The sequence below is a fragment of the Accipiter gentilis genome, chromosome W, assembly GCF_929443795.1.
Source record: "Accipiter gentilis chromosome W, bAccGen1.1, whole genome shotgun sequence".
NCBI lineage: Eukaryota > Metazoa > Chordata > Aves > Accipitriformes > Accipitridae > Astur > Astur gentilis.
The window spans coordinates 32502819-32518634 of NC_064918.1; the positions used below are offsets into that span (position 1 = coordinate 32502819).

At 38.9% G+C, this 15816-nt stretch overlaps 1 protein-coding gene across 1 annotated transcript in view; it reads right to left on the minus strand.

Moving 5' to 3' along the window:
• LOC126035443 (tyrosine-protein kinase Fer-like) overlaps positions 1-15816 on the minus strand; it is a 254879-nt gene that overhangs the window by 69166 nt on the left and 169897 nt on the right. Inside the window, exon 16 of the mRNA XM_049794009.1 lies at positions 1263-1386. Coding sequence (XP_049649966.1) covers positions 1263-1386 — 124 coding nt within the window. The remainder of the gene's footprint in view (positions 1-1262; positions 1387-15816) is intronic.

Below are 15816 nucleotides of genomic sequence, written 5' to 3' on the forward strand. Positions count from 1 at the left end.
TCCCCCTTGATTTTATTTTCTAACACATGAGATCTAAATAGGGCCTTCTCATCAAACATTGATCCAACAGTTAAAGAAATGAGTAAATACTACAACATTTATGAGGATAGTGAAAGTCACTAATGCTATTTATTGCTTTGATTTGCATGCCATTATTTTCTTAACAAATAGAGTCAGTCTAAAATGCATTCTACCATGACAGAATGCTGGGAGTTTAATTATATTTTTCCTCATGTTGCTTACAATACTTTTCTGGGATTTCCCATAAGGAATTTTCTACATTTTTACATAGCAAGTATGGGATTTTTGCTTTGCTCTTACTTATGTGTTTCAATTAATTTGTTCTTCAGAATAATTTATAAACAGCAGAAGATAACTATTTTATTTAGGTATCCTTAAATCAAGTCAAACACAAAAAACCTAGTAAAAACATATAAACGATACTTACAATAATACTATATTTTATAAATAGGTTTTTAACTTATTCTTGTTGGAAGAATATGTTTAAAGATAAATCTACTTCTTGACCAGCAGCATGTAGAAAAATTCATTTTTGATGAAAAACTAAGAGAAATGCTATTTGGCTCTCATTAGAACTGTGCTAAGTATGAAATGGGCTGATTTTGTATGTTAAGTGGCCCAGAGTTTAGCTACAAATGTTCAAAAAAGCAAACTGGAAATATCAGTATTATAAATGAAAATGTTATTTTATAATTTCCTCTGGAAAGGGAATTATCATCATGTTTCTGTCTCATATTTCAGCCATATGATTGATAGTAGCAGGGTTATATACTGTGATATTTTGAAAGAATTTTTTATTTTTTAATTTTTATTTTTGAAAGAAAATTTTACATTCCCTTTGATACACACTGAGTTAAGCAGCTCCAGAACAGAGACAAGCTGGAGAAGAAACAAAAAAAAGGAATATAAGGTACCCCAAAAGCATAAGGCCTGATCATCTTCAATAGTGCAGAGAGAGCAGTCAAGACAATTAATAATGTTTTAATATACAGAACTCCAGCTTCTCTCCCTTGATCATCTGAGATGTCAGTGGATTTCCATGAAACACACTGCAAACATACCTGAACTTCTGTATTGGCTATGCAAATATCTTAAAATTTCAGGGAGGACTTAAGATGCATAGATTGCCATGATTCATTGACACTAAAATTCATTGCCATTATTAAACACCACTATACATTTAACCTGCTAACAGTTCAAGTGATCAAAATTACAATACTGAAAATAAATATCTTCCTTACCTGTGTATACAGTTTTTAGATTCAAGATATGCCATACCAGAAGCAGCATCTAATGAAAATTTCACTAACTGTTTGGTTTTTAGCTCATCCTTCTTTTTTCTTAAAAAGGACAGGAAATCTCCTCCTAGAGAAACAGACAGACAGACAGACAATGAGACAAGAGAGAGAAATGTCAGTATTGTATCTATTATTAGGGATGCAAGACCAAACAAAATGCAACTATCAGCTATTCTCCTCAACCTATCAGTCTGAAGTTAATTTAAGAAAAATGAAGGAATGCACTATCACCAGATGTGGTTTCCCTAAGCACCCTTAAATATTACATGCTTAAAAGTGAAAACTGCACAAAACATGACAGAGGTTAAACAAAACCTGTGTTTTTGTTATATCAAAAATCTTAACTAGTATACATTAAATACACATTTATATTAAAAGTATTGACAAAAATAACTGATAATTTGTAGTTCTCTAATTACAGAATGGTTGCTGGAAGGGCCTATTAAAATTGTGAATAAAATACTTAGTTACTACTTGTAGGTTTAGATACAGTAAAGTAATTGATTTGTAATTGATCATTTGTAGTGGTGTTTCTCAAATTCTACAGTGAAGCCTTTGGAAAGGTTACAAAGTGTTTTATTTCTTGGGCAATATTAACTGCCTATTTCATGCTGGCAATTAAAGGCAAACAATTATTACTGGGCATTCAGAGGCTTCTGCCTTGGAGGAACTAAGTTGCTACCATCTTGTCTGAGGAAGGGAAGGTGTCAGCATAAATGATTCCCAAAAGGAAATCTGCATTTGCAAAAGTTTCAGAAAAAGCAATTTAAGACAAAGATGAACATGGGAGACATTATATAAACACTGCAATGCCAAAAAATTACAGTATAGCTTTCCATGTCACAATAATTGCTAATTTATAGTCAGCCATTGCTCCAGTCCTGGTTTCTTTTCACTTTGCACTTACCTGACTACAGCAATTCTCTCTCATAATTAATACTTTATGACACAATCTGAGAGGTTATTGACCAAGTCTGGTAACTGAAAAAAAGCAGATATAGCTAGAGAGAAGGAAGATGACCACTCCATTGAAATAGGTGTCATTACTTCCACATGTAAAAAGAATTATTTTGATTATAGCAGACAGTTAAAAATAATTTTTAAGCAATCCCTCCTCCACATGCACACAAGCAATATTAGATTCAGAGCTGAATAAAATTATTGTTTATATACTGAGCACTCACTGCTCAGTACATAGGAATCATCTTTTAATAAGTATGATTATACATTGTCCTGGTTTCAGCTGGGATAGAGTTAATTGTCTTCCTAGTAGCTATTATAGTGCTATGTTTTGGGTTCACTATGAGAAGAATGTTGATAACACTGATGTTTTCAGTTGTTGCTAAGTAGTGTTTAGGCTAAGTCAAGGATTTTTCAGCTTTTGATGCCCAGACAGCAAGACGACTGGAGGGGCAGAAGAAGTTGGGAGGGGACACAGCCAGGACAGCTGACCCAAGCTGGCCAACGGGGTATTCCATACCATGTGATGTCACATCTAGTATATGTACTGAGGGGATTGGGGGTAGGGGGATCGCCGCTTGGGGACTAGCTGGGCATCGGTCAGTGGGTGGTGAGCAATAGCATTGTGCATCACTTGTATATTCCAATCCTTTTATTATGATTATTGTCATTTTATTGTTGCTATCATTATCATTATTAGTTTCTTCTTTTCTGTTCTATTAAACCATTCTTATCTCAACCCATGAGTTTTACTTTTTTTTTCCCGATTCTCTCCCCCATCCCACTGGATGGGGGGAAGTGAGTGAGCAGCTGCGTGGGGCTTAGTTGCTGGCTGGGGTTAAACCACAACAGTCCATTTTGGTGCCCAACATGGGGCACGAAGGGTTGAGATAATGACAAACCTAACTAGAGCTTGTTAAAACAAATTTGTTACAAGCATTCATTACATTGGTCTAATAGTTGCTGGTGTCTATGTTGATTTATGAGTTCTTACAGTTGTGGCACTTGTTTTTAGAGTTCTGTTATGTGTCACCTCACTTGCTGTATATAGTCCCTGTGCTGCTGCTTATCATCCATAGGGGGTGGATTAAGGTTTTCTCTTTCATGTATTGTGTAATACTGGCTTATGGTATGATAAAATTATCGGTCATGGGACTAGGTGTTTGCACTCAGCATTTTCATCACCTCTATACTTCGGGAGCCATCCGTGGGAAACTATTAATAATTACACCATTCACCTTTCCTCCTCGGAGAGCCAAACTATGGGTGTGACACCTTTCTTCCCCAGTCTAGTTACAATGGCATTTGAGAATTTTGGAAAATTTGAATACCCTTGTGATGTTGAGACCAGCATGGTCCTCTTGCTAGGAACTAGCATGGTCCTGAATGTGGTTCAGGTCTTGTTTAAGGTTCAACAACTATTTAAGAAGATCACCCAGAGATCTGCCCTGAGGCTGGAAAATTATGAGTGGCAGGGTGTGTGGGGTAGTATAGGGAAATGCCTAGGGTAGTGTTCCAAAACACCTCCAGTGTTTTGGAACTTCACCCTTGAACAAGTGCAGAATCCTGAAAAACTAGCAGAACATTTGGAAAAAGTATGCTGTCACCCCGACAATTCCATGGAGACACAAATTACTGCAATATGCTGGGGCCTGGCCCATGACTATTGAACCCAGTTCAATACCACTCAGTACCCTCAAGGTGAGGAGAAGGTCTCTAGATCTAACAACAAGGCAACAGGCACTGCGGCCAGTCCAACCCCCACAACAGGCACTGCAAATGAACCAGCGAACCAACCCACACCAGTATCAGTTGCCCTCATACACAAGAAGAAATATGCTAAAAAATCAGTTCGCTTAGTGAAGGATGAAGGTGAACCAGGGTCATCACGGGAATAGGAGGAAGCGGCAGAACCAGAGGTAATCACCCGATCCCTATCCTTGAGTGAGCTGCAGGATAAGCAAAAAGATTTCAGCTGTTGTATAGATCAGCATATTATCACCTGGCTCCTCCGATGCTGGGACAATGGGGCTAGTAGCCTGGAATTAGAAGGTAGGGAAGCCAAGCAGCTGGGATCGCTTGCCAGGGAAGGTGACATTGACAAGGCAATTGGAAAAGGGACACAAGCCATCAGCCTCTGGAGGCAACTCTTGTCAAGTGTGAAGGAAAGGTACCCCTTTAAGGAAGATGTTATATGTCAATCAAGCAAGTGGACCACCATGAAAAGAGGTATCCAATATCTGAGGGAATTAGCTGTGCTAGAGACGATTCATCATGACCCGGACAACCAACAATTACCCAAAGATCCAGGCGAAGTCCTATGCACACGACCCATGTGGCAGAAGTTTGTATGGAGCGCACGATCGTCCTATGCCAACTCACAGGCACTAATGACCTGGAAAGACGAAGAGGCACCAATGGTGGATGAAATGGCTCGCCAACTCCATCAATATGAAGAAAATCTCTCCTCCTCCCTACAAGCCTGCATTTTGGCTATGGAGAAGCTGTCCCAGGATTTCCAGCAACTCAAAGAGGATATGTCCTACTCCCCACCTGTAAGGACCAATGTCTCAGCTATTAGAAGTGAGTGTTCCTGTGCCCGAGACAGACAATATAGAAGGTAGATACCACAAGGTGCCCTGTGGTTTACCTATGTGATCATGGAGAGGATATGAGGAAATGGGATGGAAAACCTACCTCAGTCCTAAATGCACGGGTACATGAGCTGTGAGAAAAAAACACCACAAAAGGGGATTCTCCCAGGAAAAATGCCGTTCCAGTTTCCAAACAGAGTAGAAGGGCTGATCTTATTTCCGATCCTCTTGAAGGGAATTCTGAGCCAATCTTATGAGAAGTGGATAATGGATACTATGACAAGAATTAGAGGGGCCCTGCCTCCAGCCAGGTGGAGGAAAGGGAAAACCGGGTCTATTGGACTGTATGGATTCGATGGCCTGGCATGGTAGACCCACAGGAGTACAAGGCTCTAGTAGACAGTGGCGCACAGCGTACATGTTGGCAGTCCTGCTCAGAGCAGCTGGTCTGCAGTCGGGGACTCCCCCTTGGGTCGGGGCACCGCCCGAGGTAACTCCTCAAGGGAAAGAGCCCTCAGCTTTTAGGTGAGTGATACGTGTGTTTTGAGCCGTCACTAAATCTTGGGGATTCTTAAGTCGGCCATGTAGTATTAATTCTCTTTACATCATTGAGCCTGTGGTTTTATAAAATGTTACCGGACTTCTAACTAACTTTTGCTGAAGAATAAAATTGAGTTTTAACACCTATTGGATTTGGTTAGTCATGCATGCGTAACACTGACCCACAGGAATATAAGGCTCTAGTGGACACCGGCGCACAGTGCACTCTAATGCCATCAAGTTATAAAGGGGCAGAACCCATCTGTATCTCTGGTGTGAGAGGGGGATCCCAAGAGCTAACTGTATTGGAAGCTGAAGTGAGTCTAACTGGGAATGAGTGGCAGAAACACCCCATTGTGACTGGTCCAGAGGCTCCATGCATCCTGGGCATAGACTATCTCAGGAGGGGGTATTTCAAACACCCAAAGGGGTATCAGTGGGCTTTTGGTATAGCTGCCTTGGAGACGGAGGAGATTGAACAGCTGTCCACCTTGAGCAGCCTCTCTCAAGACCCTTTGATTGTGGGGTTGTTGAGGGTTGAAGAACAACAAGTGCCAGTTGTTACCACAACGGTGCACCGGTGGCAATATCGCACCAACTGAGACTCCCTGATCCCCATCCATAAGCTGATTTGCCAATTGGAGAGCCAAGGAGTGATCAGCAAGACTCACTCACACTTTAATAGTCCCATATGGCCCGTGCGGAAATCTAATGGGGAGTGGAGATTAACAGTTGACTATTGTGGCCTGAATGAAGTCACGCCACCGGTGAGTGCTGCTGTGCCGAATATGTTAGAACCTCAATACGAACTGGAATCAAAGGCAGCTAAGTGGTATGCCACAATTGACATTGCTAATGCGTTTTTCTCAATCCCTTTGGCAGCAGAGTGCAGGCCACAGTTTACTTTCACTTGGAGGGGCATACAGTACACCTGGAATCGACTGCCCCAGGGGTGGAAACACAGCCCCACCATTTGCCATGGACTGATCCAGGCTGCACTAGAAAAAGGTGAAGCTCCAGAGCACCTGCAATACATTGATGACATCATCGTATGGGGCAACACGGCAGAAGAAGTCTTTGTGAAAGGGAAGAAAATAATCCAAATCCTTCTGAAAGCTGGTTTTGCCATAAAAGAAAGTAAGTTCAAGAGACCTGCACAGGAGATCCAGTTTTTAGGAATAAAATGGCAAGATGGACGTCGTCAGATCCCCATGGATGTGATCAACAAAATAGCAGCTATGTCTTCACTGACTAATAAAAAGGAAACAGAGGCCTTCTTAGGTGTTGTGGGTTTTTGGAGAATGCATATTCCAAACTACAGTTTGATTGTAAGCCCTCTCTATCAAGTGACCCGGAAGAAGAATGATTTTAAATGGGGCCCTGAGCAACAACAAGCCTTTCAATAAATTAAGCGGGAGATTGTTCATGCAGTAGCCCTTGGGCCAGTCCGGGCAGGACAAGATGTTAAAAATGTACTCTATACCAAAGCCGGGGAGAATGGCCCTACCTGGAGCCTCTGGCAGAAAGGATCAGGGGGATGGAGGAGAGAATCGGGAAAAGAAGCAAAACTCATGGGTTGAGATAAGAACGGTTTAATAGAACAGAAAAGAAGAAACTAATGAAGATAATGATAACAACAATAAAATGACAATAATAATAACAAAAGGATTGGAATATACAAGTGATGCACAATTCAATTGCTCACCACCTGACGACTGATGACCAGTTAGTCCCCAAGCAGAAGTCTCCCCACCCCCAGTACATATACTAGATGTGACATCACATGGTATGGAATACCCCGTTGGCCAGCTTGGGTCAGCTGTCCTGGCTGTGTCTCCTCCCAACTTCTTGTGCCCCTCCACCCTTCTTGCTAGCTGGGCATCAGAAGCTGAAAAATCCTTGACTTTAGACTAAACACTACTTAGCAACAACTGAAAACATCAGTGTTATCAACATTCTTCTCATAGTGAACCCAAAACATAGCACTATAATAGCTACTAGGAAGACAATTAACTCTATCCCAGATGAAACCAAGACAATCTTCAAAACTAATTTAAGAGGATTTCACTACAAGCCCTTCAGTCTAGAACTCTAGCTACATGATATCTTTATGTGCTTCTGTTTTGGGATTGTGTGGCGGGGTTTTGGTAGTGGGGGAGAGGGCTACAGGGGTGGCTCCTGTGAGAAGCTTCTAGAAGCTTCCCCAGCTCCAAGTTGGACCCACCTCTGACCAAGGCCGACCCAATTAGTGACGGTGGTAGCACCTCTGCGATAACATATTTAAGAAGGGAAACCTGCAGCCGGTGTGGAGATTGGAATGTGAGAGAAACACCTATGGAGATACCAAAGTCAGTGAAGAAGGAGGGGGAGGAGGTGCGCCAGAGGAGGTGATGGCCCTGCAGCCCCTGGTGAGACGGCAGGCTGTCCCCCTGCAGCCCATGGAGGTGAGTGGTGGAGCAGATGCCCACCTGCAGCCTGTGGAGGACCCCACGCTGGAGCAGTTGGATGCCCTCGAAGATGGCCATGACTCCATGGGAAAGACTGCGCTAGAGCAGCCTGTGCCTGAATGTCTGCAGCCCGCGGAAAGGACCTATGCTGGACAAGTTTGTGAAGGACTGTCTCCTGTGGGAGGGACCCCACGCTGGAGCAGGGGAAGAGTGAAGAGTCCTCCCTCTGAGGAGGAAGGAGTGCAGAGACAATGTGTGATGAACTGACCCCAACCCCCATTCCCAGTCCCCCTGCACCACTGGGGGGAGGAGGTAGAGAAAACCAGGCGTGGAGCTGAGCTGGGAAGGAAGGAGGGGTGGGGGGAAGGTGTTTTAGGATTTGGGTTTACTTCTCGTTATTCTCGTTTTGATTCGGTAGTAAATGAAATTGATTTTGTTTTTTTCCCCAAGTTGTTGAGTCTGTCTTTTGCCCGTGACCATAACTGGTGAGTGATCCTTCCCTGTCCTTGTCTCAATCCACGAGTGTTTCTTTATATTTTCTGCTCCTCATCCCACTGGGGCTGGTGGTCAAGGAGTGAGAAAGCAGCTTCATGGTGCTTTGTTGCCAGCTGGGCTTAAATCACGACAGCTTCTTAAAACAAGTTTTACTATAAAAGCAGTAGTTCACTTTTTGCAGCATATAGTGTCAAAACATAATCTCAGATTTCATAGCTGTTAATAAAAATGAAATAAACAGACTAATTAGACTATGAACCAGCTGAAACAAAACTAGATGATTTCATAATAGAAAGTAGTGCTTTCTCTTACAGGTGGAATTTCCATTGTATTATGAAATGCTACCTGTTATTTAATGGCACACAACACTACTAGAAAATGAAAACTGCTCCAACAGCTATAACTGCTACAGAAATAATTAGGCCATTATAGCATCACTACAAGCAAAAATCAACTAGCAGTTTGGAGTTTATGAAAGGATAAATAACAGGACTTGAGTGCCTGCCTAATACAAGAGGCTTATTTTAAGTAGATAAAGTGTAGCACACAAGCAGGAAGCTCCATGAGAGCAGTCTGCTGTAACTGGATTCATCCAAAAAACAGCCTTTCATGTATTTCACTGTGAATGTAAAATATTTCTCTTTATATACAGAAATTTTGAGAGCAAAAATACCATGTCAGCATCTCCTCATCATGCCCATAATTTATAGCATAAATTTTATGCTATACTTGATGTAATATTTTTTGGCAATATAACAGTACACTTAACGTGGAAAGCAAAAGGATCTACTGTTTTCCAAGACAGAAAACCTTTCTATGATGAATGGGAACACAACAAAAAACAGGAAACAGCAATGAAATATGCTAAATCAGTTTACAAAATATTTAATTATGGTAATCTCTAACTTAAGGCATCTATGCTCAACTATAAATATGTACTTCAGTGTTCTCTGGAGCTGGTGCCTAAAATGGTACCTATCCACTTGTTCTAGACAGTCTTGGCATTATTCTAATACCAGTATTTATACTGAACATAATTAAAATATAGTTATGAAATTATGATGGAAAATAGATTTATATATTCAAATATATATAAAAATAAAAAATGGGAGAATTTCCTTTTTTAAATAACAACCATATTAAGCAGAAATTTAAAGTGTCCACTTCTTTCCTCTTACAGATGGTAATCACTTGGACTCAGCATGCTTCTGGCAGTACCACTGAATGGTCACCTAACACAGACGAGCTCCATGATTCAATATTCATACCTGTTTTATAAGCTTTAATAATAATATTAAAATGATTTTTATATGCATTTCTAAGTATTTATAAATTTGAGGATTCGTACAGACTGAAGTCAAGAAATTCACATTTTCTTTATTGCCTTGTACATTAAAACATTATGTATTATCAACAGAATACACCGAAACACAGCTACTTAAAACTATGAATTGTAAATATTAAAAATGCATCTGTAGCAATTCTAGAAAATACTTTTTTTAAAAAGTAAGCATCTATTTGGCAAACTAAAAATTTAAGGCTTTAGAAAGGCCGAAGCTGTCACTTTCCTCAATGTAGTTCATTTTCACTTTTCAAGTAATGGATCATTTGTGTGCAATGCAGTACTTTCACCAATTTTTTTTTTATTGTAAGTAGTAACAGAAACTGTAAATAAACCCGTTTTTTTCAGCTACCTACAAAGAGAAATAATTATATTGCTATTGCAAAACCCAGTTAAAACTTAACTTCTCCTGCTATGCAAACCAAATAAAAGTTGCTATAATCATGTAAAGTTTTGCAATAGCAATATTAACATTGGTATTAATGAAGTATGAATAGAAATGCATGCTTGTAAAAGGAAAAGATGGAAGAAGAGATCAAGAGCTGCAAGAATGGCATGCACTGAGAGCCACGGACATGATTAGTAGCAATAAAACAGGTAAAACTGAGAAGATATTGCTTGCACCAGGACCATAGTGCAGATGACTTGTTAGCAGAAAACTTGTGATGAGACCACAACACAGATGTTAACAGGAAGATGCACTATGGACATAATATATTAAAAATGAGGAAAATATTGACAATGGTCAGCAACCTTGCCTAAGATATTTAAGGTGGGTTAGATAAGCTAGCGTCTGAAGCCAATGATCCCACCACAGCAACTACTGACTCCCAAAGGGCATAAAGGCCTGTCCAAAAACCAGTCTGTCATCACTAGTTAAGAGGAACCCAGAAATCATAGCAAGAACTCAACAGCCAGCATCTTTTGTCCTCTGTGAATGAGTGTGTAGATACAACTTATTTAAGAAATTAATTAAAATGAAAATCACCTTCCCCTTTCATGAAGTCTTCCACTGAGTTTTGTTACATTAATTCCTACAATTGGACTATATTATTAAAAACATTAATAAAATCATTGTCCTTGAGACTTTTGATAAGAAAGTAACAATGATCCATGTGAAACAGCACATACATGTAGAACAATTTTTTTTTAGTCTAAAGAAAAGTAATGAACATTTCTCTCTAAATGAAGACACATTAATTTTTTTAATTTAGAAGTTGTTTTTAGGCAAAGCAAAAAGTAATAATATGAAGGATTACCAATAAATAAAACTAAGGAAACAACACTGCATACAAAACTTCTTGCAGCTATCAAAATGTTTTGGCTAATTTTTTATGTTTGGTTGGTTTCATTCAAATTTCCAAAAGACTGTCTGCTTGCTGATGGATGAAATATACATTTATTTTTGTACAGTCTTAATACAATATATAGTTTCACTAAAGCCTAAAATATTTGAAAAGATAAAAATCAAATTCTATTTTCAAATATTACAAAAAAAAAAGACTGTATAACAGGACTTTGGTTTTGTTCCATCACAATGAGAAGCTCTGAGCTGAAAGGAATTTTTAATCATCTGTTCCCCAACAGAAGAATCTGACTGTTCTCCCTGTTCTCTTAATATCCTCACAGATGGAAATCATGCAGCAAATCAGAGGAAGGCAGAGCCACACATGAATGTATGAGTAAAGAAAGGGGAGGAGAGGAAGAAGAAATGGGGTCTGTTTGCATGTGGGAGGGTTACAAGAGGGTTTGGGAAGGAGAGGGTGAAGTGGTACATATATGTAGAGAAGAAAGACATGGAGGGTCTGACTCATAGGGTGATATGTGCAACAGGAGAGAAAGTGGCAGGGGCAGAAGCATTGAAGGTTGCAAAGGAGTAGAGAGAGAAAGAAAAATGGAAGCTAGAAGCTTAGCTGAATGCAGGAGGGAAGGATGAAGTAACAGAGATGAAAACTAGAGAAAGAGACAGGGGTCATATTTGTGTGAAGAGAAACTGTACGGGTAGACAGAAGATGGTTTCAGCAACAGGTTGGGTATTGAGCCAAATAGCTTATTTGATTAAAGCATATCTTACAGAGGAAAAAAAATGACTTGAATTAAAAACAGTCACTATCATTGTTAAAAATCTGCACCTTATTTCTAATTTGAATTTGTCTAGAATTTGACTATATGTTTCTGTTGCACTGATTTTTGACAGTGTGAAGTAAAGATTCAGGATGTTACTGAAAGACAGTATAAAGATCTCAAATTTGCTGGCAAAACTCAGCTACTGATGATGCACAACACAACCAATGAGGCATATCATGCACTACTATATTAAAGATTTAAGGGGTCTCAAGACAGCAGTGATTGGAAAAAACCTGAATGATCTTTTATAAAGATCTCACTGTCTCCATAAGCAATAGAAAATTGAAAAAAAAACCCCAAACATACAAATCAAAGAACGCAGGAGCTGAATCCATAACACAAAGTAAAAAGGTAAGGTTTTTGAACATCAGTCAGCATTCCAGGCCTATGAATGGAATCAGCTGTATCCCAGAGATAGTAGGGCTAAACTTCAGGCTCAGGTAAGACAGCATACACATATTTGAGTGAGCCTTAGACTACAGTGAGATCTCATTTACTCAAGATAATAGTTCATTTAGACACTCCAACTAGCAGAAAAGCTCAGATAATCTGGATATTATACATGATATCAACAAATAAAATATACCTACCTCAGTCCTTGGTTCCAAATGGGCTTGTTAGCTTCAGTGCAGCTAACAGCAGAAATATATGGAGTCAGCTGTGATTTGGTGCTATACCCAAATATATCACTATAGAGCATAATACAGAAAATATGAGTAATTCCATAAAACTCAGCTTAGATTTAATAGGATGTATTAGCTGCATCTCAGCACCAGCTATACTGAATCTGTAGGCATTTCTCCACTTGATACCTTGTAGCCCTCCCTTCCAAGAAGGCCAAGAAAAGGGCTTGCTAGGTCAGGCAGAATACTGGGCTTTATTTGCAAATGCCTCTGACCTAATAAGCCCACTGGAGCTAAAAAGTGCTGTAATTTACAGAAAGCAGCAATGGAGTCATCTTAATTTCAGAAGAGCTGGAGTGAATAAGCCAAGCTGAACCAAAGCCAACTGCAGATATGATGGTATGAACAGGGTGCAGAGGTAGCCCAAGAGCCTGAGTTAGGAATGGCTTCTCAGATCCTGTTACAGGCATTATAGAAATAGCCATGCTCTTTCTGAACGTGCCAGCATAGCTGCAATCATGCAGCGCTGCACCTGAGCTAATAAAACCTGTCACCTCTGACTTGTTTCTTCATCAGTGACATAGAGAATTTGCATCCCAAATATTCTATCCAAATCTGAACAGCTGCAAAGATGGATGTGATGACCTTTCTGAATTCCACCTTAAAAACTAGTTACATATGTCTAGGTATAAGCTGAACATACATAGCTGAAACCTGAATCCAATGATAAATTCAGACAACTTTCTTTTGCCCTTTATATGTACAAGCATAGCTCTATCTGTTTGCAGTTGCAAGTGTTCAGCAAATCTACTCCAATGTATGTCAGCATGAGCATGAATAAAACAAGAAACACAAACTCAGTGTCCAATTAATGTGTGGGTGGGTGGGCAGCTTGGAACCATGCATTCATTTTGAAATAAAAATTTTATGGTTGTATCAGGAATGCACGCTAGTATTCCAGAGTAACATTTGCACTGCACTTAGTATTACAGTGAAAACCCCAGAAATGTCTGCTGAGGGGAGGGGGGAAGGGGAGGGGAAAATCCCACTAAGAGAAGATCACTGATAGAATACATTAAATAAAGCCTGTGGCCATAGAATGGATTTGGAGAAGAGAAAAAAAATAGTAGAAAACCATTCAGAACTGTATGAGGTACAGATCTGGTATGAAAAGGATATCCAGTTATTAAAGGCTGTATCACAATATATATGCTAGAGGAAGCTAAATTCAGACTTAACAGACAAGTCAGATTCTTGAATTGTCTATTTTTGAATGCTTGACTTTGCAAAATGAAAGTTTTTAAAAAAAATTTCTAGGCATATAATTTTAACTATGTTAATTATAAGAATGCTTAAATACACAGAAACCTGAAAGAGATAATAGGCTATCTGCTTGTGATTAAACAGTCCAACAGCTAAAAGGAGTAGGTCATGAAAAGCATAACTGCAATCTTACTTATACCACCTTGAATCAATAGTTGGAACTTATGAAGATGTTTGCATCTGCTGTCATTAGACAAATCCTTCTAGAGAGAATTGATATAGGCTTAACTGAGGTGAATATTTTGACAACCTGTGCAGATTTTCTTTGCTGAAGGAATGGAGGCACCTTTGAAGGTTCTATAGGATATATTTTTGAAAGTATTTGCATGAAGTGGTAACTCCACAAGATTATACAACTAAATTCAAAATTCTCTACTCTACAACACATAATTCATGAACATACGAAGTTCCTTCCTCTACCTTAGGTCCTTCTTTTAGGGCAAGCTGAAATTCAAGTAAATTGAAATGAACATAAAGTAGGAGAAGAAAGAATTCTGTGGCTTGGGATTGCTTTTTGCATCTGAAAGATTTCATTTGATTTTTATTAGCTTTTCCCTAAACCTAGGAAAAGTGTAAACATTAGGAGTTTAGAGGGTCTCTTGCAACTTGATTTTGATTGTGTGGGAGATTGCATGATATATTATGAGCAAGTGAAAACAGAATTAAATGATCCTCTTGGTTTCAGTGAATTAAACCCCCTTATTCTGAAAGCAGAAATACCATAGTAAGGTTCATGATCAGTGAGAAAAGTTGGGACTAGGAGATAATAGTGGAGAAGGGTGAGACAGAATGGTATTCTAGCTGCTTCTTTTCCATAAAAAGATACAGAGTTCATTCTGAAAGGAAAAAAAGAGAGGGAATGATCTTTAGAACACTGACTAAGGGTTTCTTGTTAGTAGGCAACCACTAACACCTACTGAGATATTTATCTGTGGTATAGGTGTCACAAGAAATAAGAAACAGCTGGTAGAACACTCTCTGTTGTAGTCAAAGAAACAATTATTATGCCTCCTTACTCAGACAATGGTACCAGTTGGTTATCTGGAAAACAGGAGAACACAGCTCTTTTAAAAATATTCCAGTTGATTTTTTCTGTATTAAAATGTACTGTTTGGTTTTATGTGTTGCTTGATTTAGTTTTTTTTAGTATGTAAGAAAGAAGTTTATCTTGTGATTGAAAAAAGGCGTATTTTATTAGACAATCATAAAATATTTATTTGTTAAAATATTTGTTATGATCTCTGAGTCGTCAGAAGAAATTGTCTTTAATCAATTTACTGGACTCTCTGTCAACTTGATAAAAGAATCATGTGTAGCTTAATCTTTAAAAACCCTAAGTCTCTTACTCCTATGTTTTCAATCCAGTGGATAAAACTTCCCAAGTCCAGGTCGTCATCAATGGTACCATCATGAAAACATGGTTAGAAAAACAAGTTCTGTTTTCTCAGGCCTCCTTTCTCAGGCAATTTAAGGGACTGTCTTTTTCATTAAATGTTGTCTGAGAAGCTAGAAGGACTAGAGTGACCTCATACCAACCAACTCTAGAAAAAGATGCCACAATCTGGTTAAAAAAAAGTTCCTCCCCTTTCTCCTTGTACAGATTTCTGCAAGGCCCACAGGACATTACTGAGAAGTGACCTAGCCCCTAACAACCCAGCCAAGAGAAGTGAGATAGGATGTATTTTTCCACACATGCATCTCCTTAAAATAAAGAGAAGTTATAACACACACAAATTAGATTATTTACTTCATTTTTTGATAGGTGATGGACAGGGAAAAAATATAACAAAGTCTTTCTCTATTGGAGTATTCTATGATGCATTGACACTGAGTGGATATATGAAGTTAGTTCAACATGGCCAACAGCAAATTTAGCAGAAACTGAAATGTAAGTAAATGATGGTTATTTTTCATTAACATATATAATTTCTAATCGACCTTTTCATTTTGGTTATATATCTGCAACATGCTCTGCTACCTTATTTATTATTTTCAATTATTCATTGCTATGTCAACTTTATTGAATATTCTTCATCAGTGTGATCC